Here is a 22,708-nt window from a genome sequence, read left to right as displayed (position 1 = left end):
TGGTGCCGGTCCAGACACTGGAGTGCAAAACTGGACAGATGAGCAAGCAGATAAGAGTTTAAGTAGGAAAAAAGAACAAGAAGCAGGAGTGAAAATTCTCTGCAGGAAAATCATGGATGAACTGAAGAGATAACAGATCTGAGCTGCAGACCAACTCCAGAGTAGGATTTACTTCACCTAAACCTCTCCTGATGGGTGCTTGCCCCAGTGGAATTTGCATCACTGGCTTTCAACTGTCTGAAGACAATCAGGGAACAGAGACTCCAAGACTGGCAGCGGGCAGAAGCACTTTAAGAGAAGGAAGCCCAGGGGGGTGAGGCAAGGCTGGAAGAGCCAGTGATGGGACAGCAGCTTAGCAGGTAGCTTTGAGTTGGAAGACCATCTCAAAGGGGATGCATCCTTTTTCTCTCCCAGCAGCATCACACAGGGACCGTAAGTAGGGCATCCCTTGTTCTGGCAAGGTTTCAGCCAGCTGGACACTGGGGTAGCCACCTCATGCTGAACATCCCCCTGCATCGCATGCGGTGAGGATTTCAGCAGCACGGTGGCAAGGGCTCTCCAGCTGTCTGAATAGATTCCCATGAGCATTACCTGGTACAGAGGCTCAGCAATGCATGCACACACCAGCAGTTAGAGGTGCACAGAGCCAGACTCTACTGGAACAGCAATACCACTGCTGTTCCCCCTCCAAGGGAAAGCCCCATCCCTTCCACCACAGCCACTTGAATTTCAGGGATCCTCCTGTTCATTGCTTGCTTCCTGTACCTCCTGGAAGAGGACAGGTTGTTCAACAACTTTATTAGGAACACTACCATATGCACATAGCTGTGTGCCAAACAGACAAACCGGGGACTTGGTGTCAAGGCAAGTGTGCCACTCGACATGAAACTGCCTGCCTCTTAGCCTTGGGATCAGTGGTACCTTCTGACTCCAGGCGGTCCAGACCATAGGTCACAGCTGTACTGATCCTCCTCACAGGTGGAAGAGCTGTCCGTCTGACAGAAGAGGTCATTGATGCTGGAGTTACCAGGACCACAGTTCTGCTGGGTGGCTCCTCTGTCTGTCCAGACTGGGTAGCAGACAATCCACCAGGAGCCGGAACAACCTTCTCACTGGTGACCAGGACCACATCTGTGAGATCTACAGAAGACAGGAAGCAGCAACAGGTTGACACAACAATATCAAAAACCCCACCATTTAAGAACAAACTCCTTAATGAAAACTTAATTCAGAGTCGAAGAAGTTATTAAGCTCTTGCCTCTTTCAAGATGTGTCAAGTGACTCTGCTGTAATGAAAGCTTCTCCTCCAGGACGGCCAGCACAGGAGGTTCCCCTTAATAGAAACTCAGCGAGGTTTTCCTTCCATTGCTTTGAGGACTGCTAGTCACCACCCCATTGCAAGATCAGAGCACTAAGACACTAGTTGAGATCTGAACCGAGTGACAGATCTAATTGCTTATTGCAAAGATAAAAGTTAGTTGAATTTATAATTAAATCCCAGAAGCAAATTAATTAGTGGAAACTGCCAGAAGAGCCTTCCCTCCCCTACAAAGGGACCTTAATTTAAGAGCTACAACGCAAATAGGGTTTTTTCTTTTTATGCCCTGCAATATAAGAATTACTAGAAAAGCTGCCCAGCAGCCGTTTCATTACAGTGGTACCTGCTACTACAGAAATAAGCCCAAGCTCAAAGTCAGCTTTGTGCCAAGGGAAGCCTTGCTACACTCCTGCCAGCAAGACAGGCTCCTACACATACCTGACAAGGTGACATCAAGCCAGTAGGCAGCAGCTAGATGAACACAACTGCTTAAAGCATTTCTGTATGAGCTGCATCAACCTGATAAGAACTCACCATTCCTTAATGAAAGTGAATAGCAATGCAGGCTTGCCAGACTCTTGCAAGAGAGCGTCTATCCCACCACCACTTCTCCTATGTTACCCTGATGACACATTTTCACCCTTTGGACTGAGCATCAGCAATCTGTGACTGCCTTTAGTTCCTCCATAAAATACAAACTGGCTTAAACATCTATGGCTAAAAGTCAGCTCACTAGCAAACATAGATGTGTGGGTGTTGTTTGGAGGCAATTTTAATTTTTTTTAATCTCTACTCCACTGTTATTTAGGGCAAAAATCCATATGCTGGCATATTTCAGCATGGTAGATCTGGCAGCAGGGGCAGAAAGCAGTGGCAGCCCAGGGCTAGAGGCAGCCTGAAGAAGGCTAGAAAAATAGAATACTTAGAATACAGATGCTGTGTGTTGAGACTTCAGTGTCCAAGCATTGATACTGATTTCAGATGTTACCATCTCATCTTGTGTGGAAATGAACCCGCAGTCCTTGAAGCAGAACCCCACCTTCTACATCTGGAGTGTTCGCCATAGAGGAAGCACCAGTTGCCACCAGCATCTGGGTGGTACTAGGAGCAGTCAGCATCTGGGTGTCCTCCCCACTGTTTTCCTGCGGCAGGCTTGCAGCTCCTGCTCCCTGGGTAGCACCAGGCACCAGTGTCACAACTGACAGAGCAGCATCAGCCTCCTGGGCCACTGTTGTCACCTCCTGAGTAACACCTACAGCAAGAACACGTGTCAGGACCAACTCACAGGACAGCTGACAGCAAAAAAGCAGACATTTGAAGGAATATAACTCCATGCATTAACATTTCCAGAGCCACGGAGCAAGCAGCAGGTCCAGCCAAGTATCATCACAGCAGCGCAGCATAGAGACAGATGTGAGAATGGGCATAACAGGAATGAAAGCAGCAGAATCAGTCCTCATTTTCTAAATTGCTCCCGAGGGACACGTGGACCCACTGGGGAGCAATGCCAAGCGAGTACAGCACTGCAAGGCCTGTGGTGTGGAATACCATTTGGAGCATATGAGGCTGCCAGAGCAGTGCTTTTAGCAACCAGCTCTCATGGCTACAAGACTTCAGCTTTGTAGAAGGGTTTATTTTTGTTGCACAAGTCTTATTGATAGCGTTGTTTCCCCAACATCTGGGAAACAGCAGAGAAGGAACCTGCTGACAAGTCAAGTGCTTATAAATTAATCTAGAAATTAATCAGTCAGGTTTCAGCACCAGCATACAATTAGCTTCCCTTCTTTTACAGAAAAAGCTAGATCTTTTGGATTCAGTGAGAGGAAGTTGTCCTTTTGCCTCTGTAGCTCGAGAGGCAAGATTAAAGACGCCCAGCAATCAAAACAAAGTCCTAAACCCCAGTTCATGGTCCTCACCATCAGCCAAGGAACATGTCATTGCTCAACACCTGACTAGACTTTTTTTAGCATTCCCCCTATAAACACCGAGTAGAAACATTGTCATTAGGCTGAGGGTGCCATCTCTGCAGGTAAGTACAGTACAGGGTGACACCATCAGCCTGTAACAGGTTGTGTAGGAGGAAGATTTCTGCCTGCTAGTAACAGAGTTGGCACAAACACTGGACAGTCAGAGCATGGCCACAGCTTCCACTCCAGGGTGGGGAGACAACACCAGGAGCTTTTTTGTTAAAGGAGAGCATATAGTTCTGGACAGATCTTTTGATCTGAGCATCCTTGTCAAGTTGTGGAAGATGTCAGTTACTCACAGGCTACCAGTACAGCTCACCTATTCCTGCATTTAGGAAGCATTTATAGCCATCTGTCATCTCTGCATCTTCTGCAGTGACTGCAAGTGTCCACAGCTAGCAGTTGAGAGCCAGGCGATCCCAGAAGCTAGTTAATTTAACCCCCTCCAGGAATTATCTCCCCCCCATTTTGCAGGGCTTCAGACTGAGCTAGTGCAAGAACCACCTTTGGATCCTTGCACTTGCCATATCAAAGGGACACTTGGGGGAGTGTTATCCTCCTTGAAATAAAGTGTTTAACCAGTGGGTCAGAGGCTGGGCTCCCTGCCTAGTCACAGGAGAGGCATTCCAGAGGGTTATTCAAAGCAGATTTACATATGTCTGGTCAAGGCAAGATGCCTGCAACCAGGCTACAGCTGTCCCCCTCAACCACTATGTGAGCACCAAAACTGAAGCCCCTGCTTTGGTAGTACACCACACATGCAGAATGTTAACAAACCAAGTTTTTTTAACTAGCACCAAGTCTCCGCTGATGAAACTCCAATTCTCGAGAGACCTCCATACTCAAGTACACCCTCCAACCCCAGGCTCAGCTGCCACAGCCTTTCCAGTCTCAGCTTCCCTCTTTGCTACTACAGCCACCCTCTCTCATCCTGAGGAGCAGAAGAGGCACCTCAATACAGTTGCTTCACATAACAGCCAGGACAGGGTACCACCCAACAGACTGTGCCTACCTGTACACAGGGACATCGCGTGTAGGAACAGCCAAGGCTAGGTAGTACTTTATGGATGTGAATTACCCCTGTAGGCTGTTACCCATTCACAAAGATCCATAGCTTTTCCTGGCAGGAAGAGGTGTCCTACCTCTATTGCAGGTGTTAAGATCACACCTTTCTCCACTTTATCTCCCCAAAAGGAAACATACATTCCCAAGACCATCCCTCCTAAACCTACACTTAGAGGCAAGTGTCTATAACAGGCAAGTTTTACCTTTCCATGAGCTTTCCAGAGTAGGAGAGAGATCGGACTGTGTATCTGTCACCACAGCAGCCTCCGGCTGTGACGACGGAATGCTTTTTCCCTCCTCCGCTGTGACTGCATTTATGTTTTCCAGCGCGTCGAGATCTGCCGTGTCCACACCCGTCAGGTTCGCAGCGTGGAGAGCATCACCGCTGCCTGTGGAAGGGGCCGGCAACTCCTCCCCTTGCACCAGCACCGTGCAGTTGGTGTCCTTGGCAAGCTCGGGAGTTGGTGGAAGGGACGCTGGGGATGGCAGCACCCTTGTTGCATCCTCTTCCTCCCCCACGCCTCCCTGCAGGGTCTGGGATGGTTCTGTTTTCCCCAGGTCCTCCATCACCTCCTCACGAGATGCGCTGCCTGCTTGACTCGTGGCCCCCGGTTTTGTGTCATCCCAGTCGGGTGGCACAATGTCCGTAGGGTGGACGGTGCCGGTGCCAGCCACGGTGGGCAGCTCTCCTCGCCCGACGCCTGTCCCTGCTTCCAGGAGGAGGGAGGCCTCGGTCACCACGAGGGGATGTTTTGCAGCCATGGACGCTCGCACAGCCAGGGACCTGAGAGGGCTCCCCGTGTGAGCTCTTGGCGTTCCCACCTCGGAGGGCACGCCATGAGCCTGGGGAGTCGGGATGACAGGGTGGTCGCTTGCCGCTTCCCAGCTGGGAGAGCTGGGGTGCGGTGTGGGCTGGGGCGCAGCTGAGGGGTGAGAGCTGCTCTCTGCCTCCTCCTCAGCTGTCCCAGAAAGGGGGTTTGCTGAGAGGATAGCAGAGCTGCGCTCTACTTCAACACCACCCTCCGTGGTGGTCTCGCGGATGGGGCCACCGACAGACTCCTCCTGGACAGCAGGGTTCAGCGTGGTCACGGCTGTGGTCAGCATGGCCTTGAACGCGTCGTCCTCATCCAGCTCTGACTTTGTGGGACCAACCTCCTCCTCATCTCCAGCAGCCAGTGCCGCAGCAGAGGTGTGAGCACCCAGGCCCCGGCTGCCTGGGGTGACACGGCTCAGGCTTACAGGCAGCGTTTCTCCTTCTCCAGTGAAAGCATCATTTAAGGGTGTCCCGGATGGCTTTGCCGACACTCCACATGGCTCTTCAGAGACACTCTGCTCAGAAGGGCCCAGGTTATTTTTCAAGTTTAGCACGCTTGTCCTTTCATCTTCTACCCCATTCCCTGCCCAGGGGCCGTGCTGGACCTTTGTCATGTCCCTCTCCTCCAGTGGCTGAGATGCAAGGCATGGTGGACTGGAGGACAAGAGCAGGATGCTGCAGGTGACCACACAGATGCTAAATCCTATTGATCTACTCATACTGAGATGTGCCCAGAAGCCTGCAAGGCTGACAAGTCCGAAGTGCAAGACCTAGAAAAGGAAAAAGGAACCAAGATTACACATACCCATAACCACCTATTGACCCAGGGCCTTAAATAACTGGGTGACAAGTTCCAAGCATGCTTGTCTATGGCCAGTTCTGAGCAGACCCCTCCTACGCATCCCAAGCAACGGATCCCTCCATCTATTTTACAGTTCCTAGCCTACCCAACCTGAAGTCTCACGCCAGACAAAACCCAGTCTTGATCTGAAGCCCAAGACAGACCTTGCCAAGCTCTCGCCCCAGTGGTAGAGTGCTCTGCTCTACCCAGCAGGCATCAGACTTGCAAGCATATGATGAGGCTCAATCTGTTTGTCCTTTACCAAGTCCAGGACTGATGCTTCTCAGGGCTGATCAGACTGAAGTCTCAGGCCTGTTACGGCAAGCCCCGTTCTGTGCATTGACACAGAAGGAAACCAAGAAACTCGCACAGAGAACAAGGTGGGTCAATAGGGCACAACACAGGACCAGAGCCAAAATGGGAGGCTTTCAGGCTGCATTAGTGCCGTGTCCTGTATGAGCTCCTTGGCCCCGCGGAGAAAGGTTACAGCCCAGACAAACGCTGTGCTAATGCAGCAGTGCTGCTATGCTGCACTGCACCATGGAGGCACTTCCAGAAAGTTTCATGTATATAATCATTGTGTGCTCTGAGAGTTTCCAAGAGAGCACTGAACCAGTAGCCCAGCAGCGATCCAGCCAGCTGACAGCTTGCTCTTGGCAGGCTCTGTTGCCTCTAGTAACACAGCTCAGGCTGCCGGACAGATGGAGGATCTCACAGCAGCAGCAGCCTGCTCCCAGCCACCTCCCTCCAGGCAGGTGCCTCTCAGTCCTGGGCTTGCTGTACCATCACTCAACAGCAGAAGACCATCCCAGCCAAGGCCTCACTCACCACGCACAGGGCAGCTGGTCAGGCAAGTCTCATGCACGCAGCAAACAGCCCTCCATCGCACAGCAGATCTGGTAAGGTCCTCCTCCCAGTTCCAGGAGGCAGTGGCACAGTCAAGCCCTACTGCAGGAAGCCTCCAACCATCAACAACTTCACTTGCTGTGGCAGGTATGTTCTCAGTTTCACAAGTGAACTGCTCTTACCTTCGAGCCGCAGGAGTAATGAAAATTAGCAAGAGGTTGGGGTTGTCAGAACCACCGCTCAGCCTTCCAAAGAAGAGCAAAGATCACCCTCTGCACTCTTGCTCATGGGCACCAGGATGAGGTCCCCCACTCCTCGTTTCCCCACCCAAACAGCATGTAGATAAATATTACTTGCATTTATACACACACAGTGCAGCAGCAAGCTGCCTAGCACTGCTTTGTTACACAAGGGTGTATCGCTCCTCCACATCTTCTCATGCACCCATGTGATGCTGTGCAAGAGGTAACCGCTGTTATGGGGAGAGGGATCTCAGTAATACCGCATTTGTGCTAGTCCGTCTAACTCAAAAGACCCTCTGTGTCCTGCTGCTCGTGTACATTTGTCTCCTTTTGGAAAGTGTTACATGCCCAGTCAGCTAAACGCAACCAAGACATCAGAAAGCTTATATTATATCTGGTCTGGTCACACACAACTATGTATTTCCACTGTAAAACCTCTTATTCCACCCAGGAAAGAAAGACTTCTCTAGCTGAAGACCCTTACGATCTGCAGGGCTGTCTGTAGCACAGAAGACAATCTCAGCATCACCAGTTTAGAGACACAAGTCAGAGTCAAGTGCTGCAGGCTCCATTATATGGTTGAGCCTTCAGGGCACACCGAGTCACTTTTTCCACTCTCCCTGCAGCCCTGGCCCTCAGCAGTTTTTGCTGCTAGAATAATTCCCTGTCACAGGCCACACACATGCACCAGGTGCTCAGGGACAAACAGAAGCCACCGAGAAGCCGTTCACCAGCAACAGCATAGATACCTTCCACTTCATTTTTAGCATCTCCTTTCTCTGGAGGATGGGTGGCCACCTGTCTATCTCCTCTACCTTCCCAGAAAAAAATAGTTAAAAACTGACAGTATTCATCTATTCTTCCAGGCTAATCCTTTATGCACTTTTGTAATTAAGAAGCACTAAGAGTATATTATGCAAGTTAAATTGCTAGTGCCCAATGACATGCATCTGCCTTGCCATGCTTAGGAATAGAAGTTATCTTCACCTCACACCCCTTTAGCAAGTGTCAGTTAAGACCAGACTTATTAAAACATCAAGAAGTTGGTTTTGGGTTTTTTTTGGTTTTTGTTTTGTTTTTTTTTTTTTTTTTTTTTTTTTAAAGAACAGTTTGGATCTAAATACTAGCTTCTCTAGAAGTCAGGAGTCTTTTTAGGCTACACAAATAGTTTTAGCAGTGGTTAAACCTAAACAGAACTCCAGCTGCACTTGAAAGACAGCCATAGCATTTCTCTTGCAGTCATATACAATATGCATATGTATATACATTTGTAGGTTTCCAGCTCTAGATTCCCAAATAGCCCAAGACATTCAGAAGGTGGTTAGCAGAAGTACCAAAACATTAATCTCTCTTCCCAACAAGCGTACTCCACCTCTACTAGGATCCAGAGTGTCAGTGAATAAGAGGGAAAGCTGTTCCCTAGCTGCTCCCTGCTGGCTTTTAGACAACCATTAATTACAACATTAAAAAAAAAAGAGCCTTTCCTCCTCCTGGCTAGTAGATAACATGGCAGTAAGTGCTACCCCAATACAAGAGTTCCCAGGGTACTTTAGGCAGCCTCATATTCCTTCCCCCAGTGTGAAAAGCACTATCGGTTGTAGTCTTACATTTGTAAAGGGCAAAAATAATGTTGACACTTATTTGCTCAGGAAATCCACAAGATCTAAGCTAACCTAGACCTCTACATTCAATGAAAGTCGGAGATAGCGGCATGGAGCTTGTTGCAGGATAATGGCACAAGTTCACGCTTCAAAGAAGATTAGTCAGAGCTTAAGATCTACTTAGCTTTAGGAAGAGGCTGGATTAGGCAGTGTATGAACAGCAGTGACCTGGCTATCTTCTTAAGCAGAGTTTGACACCTTGCTGTAGCATTTCCACTTAATGCAAGAGTGATACAGGTTTTTAGCAGGTAGCCTGCTGCAGAGCAGTTTGTTACTGAAGCTGCATTGGGCTATACATTTATCCTCCCATCTGGCTATTTTTATAGTCAGTCTGCTCTACAGCCTTAGCCAAGCGATAAAAGCAAGCTGGAGCATACTGCTCTGACCGAGCACCTCCCCTGTAGTAAGCTTAAGCTTTTTCACTACTAGCTTGAAGCTGTAAAATAACTCAGTATTTCATGCCGCAGGAACTCCTTGTCCCCAGATTTCACCTGGCATTCTCCAAGCTGAAGCCCTGGAGGACTGCTGCCAAGTACGGGCCAGGCTCTCAGTGGAAAACTAATCCTTGCTTCAAATAGGAAGCACACACAGAGGGCAAGAGACGCCACCAGCTACTTCCCCTGCACTTAATCACAACAAATCCCAAGAGATGCAGTTCCCCTAGCCACAAAGGCAGCACAACTGCACACAGCCAAGGAGTTTTATCTTTAGCATGAAAAAAAATAAGTTTTCTTTTAACACCTGGTAGGCTGGAAAGAAGCACAAAGGACTTCCAGGCTAAAAACAGCTGCCAAAACCAGGCATCTCCAGAAGCTGCCCATCAGAACAGGAACCATTTACTGTTGTGGACAAGTCACCTAGCTGAGGGACAATAAAGACAAATCGGTCACCAGCTGAAGCAGTCTTGCAGAGTCAGTTTGATCTTTCTGAACCAGGCTGCTTCCTTGCTCCTTACAATTAGCACTAGCAATAGTTATTGAAACACGAACCCCCTCTGTGAATTTGAGAGACCTGTTTGAAGAGTCAGCTCTTGGGAGGTCTGACAAAAGCCAGCTCAGAAGGAACCCCAGCCTGTTACGGTCGCTCCAACAGGACAAGCACAGAGCAGACCAGATTTCTCTCATTCTACAGCAGCTCCTTACATGGACCAGTGGTCTGTGGACACATGCTGCGAAGGATGAAGCTCTCCCCTCTGCCTCAGTAGTATGCAGCTACTCCCCAGGATGGCTTTTTAGGGTTTCACCCAGCCAGCTTACTTTGGGAAAACCCCCAAGAAAACCCTTTTCTGCCTTTAGCAAGTTCCGGCAGATGTTTTTCCAGAATTGTTGAAACGTTAAAAAAATTATCGAGCTTTTGACTCACTTGAATTAATAACCCTGTTCTAACAGTCCCTCTCCCACACAGAGAGGACCCTTGCACTCTGAAGCTGAAGTGGCTGCATGCATCATGTAGCAGAGAGCACAGGAGATTAACAGGTCAGCTTCAGACAAATCACAGCCTAGCCTTTGCAGAAGACGGCTTTTCACACCTCCAAGTATAAGCTTCATTATGCCAAGCTCTGACTGGCTGAACAGTCCTGGATGCACTCGGCTTTGCAATTCATCTGCTGATTGATAAGGGAAGTAGACAAAGATGCTGCAAATCTTTTAATGTGAAGATTTAGCCAAAACATACAAGTCCAGCAACTGCCAGCAATCAAACGCTGTGTTACTGGAGTGCTAATGTATGCCATTCAAGTGTTATTACTCGCGCTGAATACAAAAGCCAGCCGATAATACACTGCAGAACTCCAACTCCTACTTTTGCACACAAGCTGAGAAATGCCTTCATTTCACCTTACATTATGTCCTTGCCCAGTTCAACCAAGTGAATTGTAGAGCTGATGCTCTTACAGCACATACTCCAGATAAACAGACCTCGACCAGGTAAGCCATCAGCTCACAGTGAAATCCCAACAGTGACAAGACTATGCCAGCCACCAATACAGCCCAAGTCAGATAAGAAAAACTATGTAGACACAACCACATATCAGAGGGGCACACCTTCCTCTACCCTTGAGGACAGATCCTTATAAGCAAATAAATGAGATATTAATATTCTGTAAGGGCAACTTCCTACCAGTCCTAGCCTAGTGAGGATCCTTAATACATAATACATCACCTCCACTTCCAGCGTTGGTGTTCCAGCAGTAGTTCTTTGAGAAGCGAGAGACATGACATGGTTTAGGCATTATTCCCCCAACCACTAAGCGATCGCTTGCTTTGTTCAGAGCGGCACAGACCACCTATGGAAATCCCTACTCAGATTTGCAATTAAAAGCCACATAGTTCTTCATGGCTTCTGACCCGTGCCAGGTCCGCGGCACCACAGAAGTCAGAGGTCTACCAAATTCCTGCGGGATTAAAAAGACGGGGAGGCGGGGGGGGCTTAAGAATGAGGCCAAAGGGTGCAGCAGTTTTCAAACACCAGAAGGATGGAAATACTGCTCTCCAGACTGACTGGGAGCAGAGAGGTAGCGTTCAGATTCTGAGAAACACTCGGAAATTTCAGCGCCTCACCTAACGCAGACAGCAACACCTTGCAGTAGATCTCCTGGAGGATCACGAGTCTCTGCAGGTGGAGGTTTAAAATCAGATTAAACACACCTCGTCAGGCCCTTTTAGCTCGGGTAGAACCCGCTTGTTGGCAAGGGAATGGGATTAGGGACAGCTCAAGGCTTGATTACACCCAGCGCGCCGGCTTGCGAGGCACAGATCCATCCCTCCCGTCCTCCTTAGTCATATTTACAGGTGAGCTTAAACACCCAAAAGCGCATCCCTTTCCCTACAGCCTCCCACCGCGCCAAGGCACCAAGTACAACCAACCACCCGGCGATTTCTCCACCCCAGGCCCGCAGCAGGACAGAGGGACAGCGGTCTGTATGTCCGTGTGTCCCCCCCCCCCAAGGATTTTCCGAAGGATTTTCCAAAGGACCATCCCCCCGGGGCTCAAAGAACCAAGCCCGCTACGCCGGGAACAAAGAGCCGCACCGAGGATGCGCTGCCCGGCGGGCAGCCGAAGCATCATTACTAAGAAAAAAAAAAAAAAATAAAATTAAATATGAATAAACCCGGGGCAAAAATCGGCTTGGGGGGGGGGGGGGGGGAGTAGGGGAGGGGTCTGTCCGTCTCCCCCCAGGGTCGCAGCCCTCACCTGCCTCCCGCCGCCTCCTCCCGGTACCTCGGTGACGCGCCGTGCTCGCCCCCAGCCCCGTGTCCCCCACGTCCCCCCACTCCGGGCGGGCGGAGCGGGCCGGCCCCCCGACACCGCCCCGGTGGGGCGGTGTCGGGGGGCCGGCCCGCTCCGCCCGCCCGGTTCCCGCCTTCTCGTACCGGGTTTTTGTGCTCCACACCCCCCGCATCCCTTCGGAGAGGTGCCTGGCAGCTGGGGTTTTCCTTCACTCCTTCTCCAAAAGGAAGTTTTTTTTAAAAAAAAAATTATTTTTTTTTTTTAAAGCATCCGAGTCAGAGCCTCAGCCCAGGCACCCAAGCCTTTCTCGCAAGCCGGGATCCGAATCGAAGCCGACAGGCTCCCTCGCTTTGCTTACAAGAAGATGCAAAAGCAAGGCCTACAGCAGCGTTAGTAGTTTTCCATCTATTACAGATTCTCCTCCAGTGTTTTCAGCTGCAGAGGTCACCTTCCCCTAATACTCTCTTTGCAAAACAGGAGGACTCAATAATGGTATCCCACCCACATTAGGAGAGCTTATTTCAGTATTTTTTTTTTTTTTTTGCTTTGTTTTAAGCACCTATTTGGCCAGGGAGAAAGAAAAGGAAACAATTTGACTCCTGATTTCCTTCTCCCACCTGTTTTTTTTTTTTTTTTTCCCACCAGGAACCCCACAGCCAATCTAACAGAAACCCTTCACACCACCAGGTCCCAGAGTACATATCAACTCATTTCATCAAACAGCAGCCCACAAACCCATACCTTGCCTCCAAAAAAAAATACCCCAAAAGACAAGACCAGCTCCTCTTCCTCCCCCTTCAGCCTGGTGTCAGGGGCACCACAAGGTCTCAGCTCCACACACGGGGTTTTATACGCCGTCCCGGGCAACGACTCATTCAGAGCGGTGCTGCAGCAGGTGCAAAGCATTGGCGGTGGGCAGGCACAGGTGAGGAGAGACCAGAAATAATGCTCTTTCGAAGGAGGGAATGACTGCAGCAGAGAGATTTGGGGGCGGGGAAATTGCTAGGAGGGAGTAGAGGGATGATATAGGAGAGGGAGAAGAGAGTCAAAATTGTGACTTGGCTAGGAGTGTGTTCTGCTACATGAAGCAAATCAGTGAATCCCTCTGTACTTCCAGTTATAATCACAGAGCGGTTTGGGTTGGAAGGGACCTTTAAAGACCGTCTAGTTCCAACCCCCCTGCCGTGGGCAGGGACACCTTCCACTAGCCCAGGTTGCTCCAAACCCCATCCAGCCTGGCCTTGAACACTGCCAGGGATGGGGCATCCACAGCTTCTCTGGGCAACTTGTTCCAGTGCCTCACCGCCCTCACAGTGAAGAACGTCCTTACATCTAATCTAAATCTGCCCTCTTTCAGTTTAAAACTGTCACCCCTTGTCCTATCACTACACTCCCTGATGAAGAGTCTCTCCCCATCTTTCCTGTCGGCCCCCTTTAGGTTCTGGAAGGTGCTATAAGGTCTCCCCAGAGCCTTCTTTTCCCCAGGCTGAACAACCCCAACTCTCTCAGCCTGTCCTCATAGGAGAGGTGCTCCAGCCCTCTCATCATCTTCATGGCGCTCCCCTCCCCTGGACTTGCTCCAACAGGTCCATGTCCTTCTAATGTTGGGGACCCCAGAGGTGAACGCAGTACTACAGGTGGGGTCTCACCAGAGCGGAGCAGAGGGGCAGAATCCGCTCCCTCAACCTGCTGGTCAAGTTTCTTTAGATGCAGCCCAGGGTACGGTTGGCTTTCTGGGCTGCGAGCGCACATTGCTGGCTCATATTCAGTTTTTTCATCCGCTAATACCCCCACGCCCTTCTCCGCAGGGCTGCTCTCAATCCACTCATCACCCAGCCTGTATTTGTGCTTGGGATTGCCCCAACCCATGTGCAGGACCTTGCACTTGGCCTTCTATAAAATGAAGCTCCTTTTTTTTTCAGAGAAAGTGAGATTTAACCTGTTGGTACATGCCAAACACTTAGCTCTTTAAGTAAATAACAGAACTGATTGAAGAAAACTGAGATATTCCTTATCAAGAAATTGTTCATTATTTTTTTCTGTTTGTTGTGCTACTGGAAATAACGTTTATTATTAGTGGCTTGTTCTCTTTGCTAGACTCACCCCAATATTTCACCTATCTAATTTTAGAGAAATAGAGTGTTTTCTGCTGGATTTCAACCAAACTGGAAACAGCCCAATTCATTTTGGTAATATTCTGCATCCAATATTAAAACTTTTTTAAAAGACAGATTTGTTGTAGGTCAGGGCAATTTCTTTCAGGGTAATATTGCTAACCTCTGCATAAGTTGAAAATAAAGTGTAAAAATGCCTGTATCAGCGATAAAGACAGTCATTGCCAAAAGACATCAGAAAGAACTTCAGAGGTAGGCTGGGCGGAACAAACGGTCAGACAAAACGATGCGAATAGTCCCTTCTGGCTTTGCACCTGTAAATTGTAAAACCTGGGAAATTATTCAGGAATCGGTATTTCTAGTGCTGCAGCATCTTTCAAAAAAAAAAACAACAACCAAATACGTGAAGAGAAAGGATGTCTGCTCTCTCCTGTAAGGGAGACAGAGCTAGGGAGGAAAGGAAGAGATAAGAGCTGCATTTTTTGTGGCCATTTTAAACACCATTAACTCCCAGGTTAGGGACCCAAAACTCTCCGCAGGTTCATTTTCTGTTCCGCCCATTTCATTTTGGCCGAGGGCTCTGACTGAGAAGAGAGGATGGCTCAGCTGTGGAGGAGGTGCCACCTCTGTAGTTAACAGTGTAGACAGATTTTACAGCAAACCAAAATCAATGAGGGCTTATTTTCCAATGCAGCACTGCACGTTGTGGCGGCTCAGGGATTGATTCCCAAGCCGCTCAGTCATCCGTGTGCGGGGAGAGGGACAGGACAGCAAAGATCCCCCCCACTGCCAGAAAGGAGAGCCGTTGGCGATGAGTCCGCCAGGCTCGAGCCAGAGGCTTGGCTTCAGTGGCTCACAAAATTCAGCCCTAACAGTTGACCTGGGAATCAGAATGAGGGATATTGTTTTCCAACCCTTTTTCGATCTGACCTCTAAAATTGTCAGGAAAGTTATTTAACATGTAAAGCATGTGTAATTGATGCTCTACAGTTCTCTAAGGCATGTAGAACACTTAATAGATTGGAGATTTTCACTTCCCCCTTGTCTTTGACTGACTCTGAACCAGGATTGGCACTGTATACTCTCAAGGTTAAATATTTCACTGATAATCACTGTAATCAAAATAGCTAGTTATCTATGTTTTTTTCCCCTGCCTGAAATTGCAAATTCCTCATACACTGCAAGTTTCTCTACCCCGCGTAACCTGCCAAAATCACAGACTTATGCGTTATCAACAAAAAAAATCTGCAGACTGAAAGAAGGAGGCATGATGAAAGAGGCAGAAATCAGAATCACCAGACACCACTGTTTTGTTATTCATTTCTATGGTTTATTAATTGGAATACTAATTTTTAACTCAGTTCAGTATGCCACAGAGCATATACATAACCCAGCAAAACCGTCCCCACTTCCACTGCAAGTTAAGAAACATCCATTCCTTTCCCTTCTTAGCAATGCTCTGGCTCAAGACATTTCAGTGCAACCCTCTGTTGGTCTCATCCTTCAAAGACTTCTCACACCTCAGGTGAAATTCAGAGATTAAATTCAGATGTAAGTTGGTTTATTCTTCCATGCGGGTAGCGTAGCTGGTAAGGAGCATGGGACTCGTGTCCCATTCCCAGCTCTGACTTGCTAGATGACTTTCAAAACTGAACTTCACCGCTCTGCTTTCATATCCCCTTCTGTAAAATGGAAATAACACCACCTAATTTATGTAAGAGTCCCTTATAAGATCTGTGTATTATTATAACAGCGAACTCTGTTGTATAAAGTAATAGTACAATACAGTGGATTTCTTTAAAAGGTAATATTCCTGTTGCAGCCTTATTGCACAAACCAAAAAGTACAAACAACGTGTCCTAATTAAGAGACTGGGTCACCTATAAATTTACATGAAGACACATTTCGTATGTATAAACTGAAGTAAAAAATCATTGTCCTGACATCAGAATACTGCATCTGACAATGCTACTCCTGGCATCTGTGACGAGATGATATCAGCTATCCTAAGTATGTCAGGACATGCCACAGAAGGTAAAGGCAATTTTAAAATAGTTACCATTAATTTCGCTGCTGAATGACTTTCCCAAATTGAATATTGGGGGCATCCAGCACACAAATCAGTGCACATCTCCATCACACAATTCACCTTTACATCAGCTGGTAGCATCTGTTTTAAGGGCAGCTGCTCTTCCCATTAAACAGCACTCAGTGGAATGGAGTAGCAATGAGTCTAAATCAGGGAAAGTGAGAACAGCATCCCCTGTTACAGGCAGGGAAGTATGTTTAAAATGAGTCCACTTTGAAAAAGGTATCAGGAAGTTTACGGCCAATCAATTATTTCAAACGTAATCACCTTACAGATTAATAGATTTCTTTTTCCTCCAACTGCAAACCCGATAAATGCCATCTGCAATTAAAACTCCATCAAGAGAATCAACTTGGATTCCTTTCTTCCGTGCTCCTCACCGCTGGCACCAACAGAAAAGCTGTGCAAGGCCGAGTGGTGCCAGTGCAGCCCCGCTGCTGGCTGTGATTTATAGTAATTAGTCCTACAATGAGGCACAGGATCCAGCTTCTGCTTTCACAGCTCTCGTCATTCTGCAGTGCTCACAGAGCAGGAAAGCCGTAAAAACTTATTTTTGTCACTAAAGTCAGCAGATGTAACTTGGAGAGCACACAGCGACCAGATCTGCTGAGTACGAAAGTGCCATTTTTACACAGTCACTTTTCAGAGTAGAACCAGGCTTTTGCTGACTGGTCCAAGGTCACAGGAATCAGTTGCAGTTGCTCTGGGAATACAGCCCAGGAGGACCAATGCTCACCTCCATAACTGAATCGCAGTACAGCCCTCGCTCTTCTTCCTATCCTTTAACAAAATCAATGCAGTTAATATCCAAGTACTCCTCATATTACAATTTTCCCAGAAATAAAGTGCTGAGGAAGCCATCCCCATGCATATTGGAGTCTCAGCTAAAACGTGAACCATCTGTCAATTCCCTGTAGCGCTTGGATATTTTTCCCCCTCCCCGTCCTACATACTCCACTAAAAAATTAGGCTGACAATAAAAAAAACCACTTGACACACCACCTAAGAGCAAGCGAACCCTAAGCACAGTCCTGACATTAAACCCTCAGCTTCTTGAACATCTTAAATGTAGTTGTTCAGGTAATACCCAGAGGGACTTTGAAAACTTCAGCTTTCTTTTGCTTCTCAAAACTTGAGGTTAAACCAAACCCCTGAAGCCACAGGTTTTAAAGAAGTGCACTTTGAGTACTGCCACTCCATCACTCACAGTATAGCCCTTTACAAAACCAGCACAGAGGGGCGGAAAGCCCCCACCACAGGGATGAACGGGGTCTTTGCCGTGGGTAACACACGGCATCAGGATGCCTGGGCAGGAGGTGGACTCTGTTTTAGAGCGAAACAGCGATGCTCTCCACTCAGACACCACCACTGTCTTCATTATTCCCCTTTGGGGGGATGTTTAGGGCGGTACAGACAATTTTTTGAGTGGTTATGAGCAGAGAAGTACAGATTTTTGTGTTGGAAGTATTCACATTGATCAAGCTGAAATCCTACAGCAGGAACCAGGTCTAGCTGTTACCAGAACCCCGTGCAGTAGAAAGACTATGGGTGTTCCTCCTCTTTCTCCTTTCGGAGAGCTGCTAAGTGGATGCCCTTGAAGCTGTGTGCTGGAAAAAGGTGAGGAGACACTCTGTGAGCTCCAAAAGCTACACCAGATCTCTGAGCAATTGATCTTTTATTATGTCTAAAGCTGGCCCTAAGCATTGCAGCTATCTGATTTTGTGAGAAAAAAAAATGGGTACGTGCCTCAGTTAGCCTGTATATAGGGATTAAGGAGGCTTAAAGGCAAGTACACGCACAAAGCCATCCGACGTAGGGACACAAAAGACTGACTATATTTTATGACCAAGAAATAATAATAATGCTTTGCTGTTCAAATACGCATAGGGTTCAGCTGAAATCCGAGTCTCTGCAGGGGTCCAGATTGGCATTTTGGCATTAAGGGGAACAGAGTATTAGCTGGGCATGCTGCCTCCTTGCCGTACCCATTCGGGCCTGCAGTGTTTATGCTGCAGGACACATTCTTTTATGTTTTCAATGTTTGCAAGTGCACTGTGGGGATTAATTCAACTGAGAGCTGCTGTATTTCAGGACTCGTACAGAAAAGTCATTTTCTTTATGAAAAATGTTCCCTTTTAACCCTCCAGGATAGTTCTGTAGCTGCCACCTCGAGGCACCAGCATCGCTTTCACCACCGCTCCTTACAGATGAGCGCACGGTGCTCCTCTGTGATAATAACGCATCTGCATGAGATTCGAAAAGATTTTTTGCTGCCAGTGGCTTGAATACCAACAGGGTCTTGAAAAAAAAAAGAAAAAAAGAAAAAAAGAAAAGGACTGCATTAGCCAAAAGAAACTGTCCTATAAATTTGACATAAATTGGAGAGTTTTCACTCATTTTAGTGGGCTACTCTTCATTCCTTGTATTTCTATACAGTTATGGTGACCTCTTCCTTGCTTGTCAGAGGATACCACTGCTCCCAAGAGTTACAGGAACCAGCTGCATTTGGGGAATAATTTTTTATTGTGTTAGGGAGATCCTGCTTCTTACTCCCCTCAACCTTCTGCTTACTAGCTGGCTTAATTGTCCTACCATCTCCTTAGACTGTGAATAATTATCTTCATTTATATTGTTATCTTGAATGTATTTATAGTCTGATTCTTACGGGTTAGCATCACCATCTGTTTCTTCAACAGTTACATATTCGGGAGAGCACGAGCGCTTTTCACATTATGCAAGTAGCTTCCTTGATTAAACCAGCACAGCGTGGATGGATTTTGTTATGAAACCCTGGCACATTTCTAAGTCTCTGGCTTCTATTATCAATAACTTCTAGGCTCTGGAAAGACCATCCATTAAATTAAGCCACTTTTAAGCTGCAGCTTGCATTTCAGAACTCCTGTTAACTGTGATTGATTAATGTAATTTAAGTAAAGATTTCCAATGGACTATAAAGACAGTGATGTGATTAGCAGTAAACGCTGATCTTTCCCAACCCGGCGATAAAACGTTTAGGAGGAAGCCATGGGCTATGTATTCCAAGTAGGGCCAGTGATTTTTGTGAAACATAACCAAGTCATTATTTTTACATAAAAAGTTGAATTTAAAACATAAGCATAGCATTGTAAACATGTAATTATGGCACAGGAAGATATTGGAAACAGGTGACATTTGGGGATGAAACAGGTGATGAAAACATTGTGCTTAGACTTTACATTAATCATACATTATCTAAACTTTTACTCCAATTTTCAGACTTCAAGTATTTCAAGAGCAACAACATTAAGTATATTATATTATGTCTTTATAAGACCCCTGTCAGAGTGATATTCAGGAGCATTTTACAGAATTTAACAGAATGAGTATTCACACATCAGCGAGAGCAGATTCTCATCAGGCACAGTAACCGCGCAGCTTTCCTCCTGCTGTCCTTGAAAGAACCAGCGATGGCATACAGCACTCCAGGTAGTAACTCGGGGAATTCCGGGATCATTTCCCTGACAGAAAGCCCAAACAGAGAAAAGCTTCTCGAACACAATTCCCAGCTCAGTCAGGTGTAATTCTAACTGAGCACGTATTCCTGGTACACTGGGGTATTGCTCAAACAAGGCAGAGTTAAGGCTCTGTTGTGAGAATGACATTTAAACATATTTTCAGGCATCATTGTTTGCATATGCTTTAAAGTTCAGCTGCATTTCCATATTCTGGAAGGGCATAAAATACTAACCATAAAAAAATAATTTAAAAAAACATCAAGAACATAAAACCACACAAAATCATAAGGCAATTTGAACTCTGTGTCAGAATGTTTAATTGCTACAGGCTTTTGTTTGTTTATTTTTTCATGTGTCGGCATCCTCCGCTGCTGCCTTGGCAATGGTTCCTCCTCCTCCAGAACCCACGGGTTGTGTGCTGGTCCCGTCACTGTTTCTGCATCTCACATCACCACGACAGCCTTGTTCTTGCTCTCCAGTTTTCCTCTCCAAGGAGAGGTAGCTGACAGGATGGAAAGCTGTTGATGGGTCTTATGAAGAGTGCATAGGCTCATATTGAGTCATGGGATAGTATCTGAAGGAGAGAGATACGGGACTTATGAGGGATGTTAGGGCTTGGCGAGGAGCCTCCCCCGAGTTCGTCACTGCAGAGTTCCCCTTCTTCACACCTTTCTCGCATTCCCTCTGCACTGTCTGGATTCCTCGCATGCCCCCCAGGTATACAGAGCCCTTCTAGGACGATGGCTTCAGCTCCTCCAGTCTGCACTCCTCCTCTGCACACACATGGACCTTCCCTTCTCAGCTCCACACTCTTGACCCCACCTTGTGACCCCGCTGACTTTAGGGAGACCAGAAGGGGGGAAGGCGACAAGGCTGTGACAGAAACAGGAGAGAAAGCAGTTAGGTAGAGCCACTAGTCCCAACGATGGGCTATTGCAGGGGTTTGCTCAGGCGACAGAGCAGATGGTGGCAGCGACAGCTTTTGGCGTCTCACATCACTCCCACTCATCGTCCGACTTTCCCACACACCTCCACCTTCACAGATCTTAAATAGAAAGTGTGGATGTGGGACAAACAGCACTGCCGCAGAGTACGTGAAAAGCATAGCGTCTGCAAAGGGCTACAGCGGCTCACAGCTCAGGGAGTTTGGGTTCAGTGGCAACAGAGCACATCAGTGTCACGACAGCCTACCTTGAAATCCTCTTGCTTCATTAGCACCCTTGTCCTCCTGCATGTATGCACTCAGGCTCTTTGGCTTGCCTGTCTGGCAAAGAGCAAATGTCTAGACCCAGCTCACCAGTTAATAGCTTTTTCAGTATTTATTTTGCTTCCCGGGAGAAGAAATGGGTCCCGTGCACTGAGTTGATATAAATACCCTGTGACAGATCTGGGGACGTGATCAGGGCTGTAGTTACACTCCTGGGCGTCCATAAAAAATGTTTGAAGAGCAGCTGATTTTACAGGTGTGGTTATTGTGGGGAAAGGAGAAGGGGAAGATTCGTAGGGGAAAAGGAGCTGGTTGTTGGGAGTGGGGAAAGCATTACCTTAGCAATCTCTTTCTCATGTGATCCCAAATTTTCATTACACTAGCCGCTATCTGTTATAAACTCCCTTTTCCCAGCTAGGGGATCAAGTCACAGGGAGACACATATCACAACCAGTATTCATTAGAACACCTTCTATTGATTAAGCTCTTACTACTAATAGAGTCCAGCTTTCATTATGAATAGTAGATAACTGATCACACACTTTGCTCACGCACGCACGCATGCTCTCTCTGTTTTCCAGCTGGAGCAACAGTTGGAAGGCCAAGCCCAGCTATCTACCCAGAGACAAAGCCTCGGCCTGATGCGCCAATGGCTTCTAGGTGGGTGTTTGCCAAGTCCCTCAAAGGGTGCCTTGTTTCATCGGGTGTATATATAATCCTCTTGTCTCTGTCAGCATAGTGCAGCCACTGCCTTTGCGGATGCAGTCAGAATTAGACAACCCAATGCTGATGCTGGGGGCCTTGCACAGATGCAGCAAACTCTTGGTGTCCTGAGTTTATTACTGGCAGATTCAGCAGGATTGCTAGCCTGTGGGGCTTACTAATTCTTGGAGGACTTTCATGTGCTGCCTTTCGGCACGTACATTTCCTCTCTTCAGTCTGTTTTTGGATAACTGTCTGTCCATCCACACCCAGAGGTACCTGCAGAACCCATTCCCACAAACTCATGCTAAGGGGCTTTCATGACACAGCTATTACAGACCAGAAATGTCAATACCATCTAAGTAAGGCTGTGTATTTCCAATACTTTGAGTAACTTGTTTACAAGTGGTGACTGACCTCACCTGTAGCAGAGCTGGCATTTAGCTATAATGCAGTAATGAAGATTATTTAGAAAAACTTAACATTTCCTAACCTTGATGGGGTTAAAACCGCAGCACTAAGTCAAAAAGTCCTTCACTGTAGTATGTGGGCACATACACACTTGCACACAAATGCAGCTTTTTCTTTGCTCCAAAACTGAGTTAAGATCTTGGTTTTGACAGCCTGTTATTCCATGAGGGCTTGAGATAACACAGCATTCCCACAAACTTTGCAAAATGTGTCTTGTCATGTGGCTCCGTGACTATGAAAGTCCAAACAGCTGTACATCTTCCCCTTCAAAAAGACAGATGAAGGCAGCTGTACTGGCACAATGACACGCATTCATGAAAATGGCTAAAACTGAACTAATTCAAACTAGATTTTTAGCACTCGTGTCCTACCAGTTGACTCCCATCATAGCTGATCTTCTACCCCTCTGATCATCAGACATGGGTCTGAAAAGCATTGGTTACCATAGAGGCGTTTATAATTTCTATCCTGACTGCATTTGCGACCTCCTGACTTCACTCCTAACCACCATTCCCTTGGAGCAGTGAGGAGATGGGGCTTTTTTGCCCCTCCTGAGACATTTTATTTCTGTTCAAGAAGGATGCTGTACCCTAAGGATACCCACGCATTTACCCTCATAGCCAACGGCTCTCGCATTAAATGCCGCGGC

The 22,708-nt window shown here is 47.3% G+C and overlaps 1 protein-coding gene across 3 annotated transcripts in view; it reads right to left on the bottom strand.

Annotated features, from left to right (window-relative positions):
* ARMH4 (armadillo like helical domain containing 4) overlaps positions 1–5,930 on the bottom strand; it is a 66,219-nt gene extending 60,289 nt beyond the window's left edge. For all 3 annotated transcript variants that reach the window (XM_049828682.1, XM_049828683.1, XM_049828684.1), the window contains exons 1-3: positions 4,554–5,930; positions 2,358–2,570; positions 922–1,140 (exon numbers count right to left, since the gene is read on the bottom strand). In XM_049828682.1, the coding sequence (XP_049684639.1) occupies positions 922–1,140; positions 2,358–2,570; positions 4,554–5,883 (1,762 nt within the window). In that variant the 5' untranslated portion in view covers positions 5,884–5,930. The remainder of the gene's footprint in view (positions 1–921; positions 1,141–2,357; positions 2,571–4,553) is intronic.
* Between the last annotated feature and the right edge of the window lie 16,778 nt (positions 5,931–22,708).

This window comes from Accipiter gentilis, chromosome 25 (genome assembly GCF_929443795.1).
Source record: "Accipiter gentilis chromosome 25, bAccGen1.1, whole genome shotgun sequence".
Classification (NCBI taxonomy): Eukaryota; Metazoa; Chordata; class Aves; order Accipitriformes; family Accipitridae; genus Astur; species Astur gentilis.
Note: the sequence above shows the minus strand (reverse complement) of the source record. Positions and strands in the feature narration are given on the sequence as shown.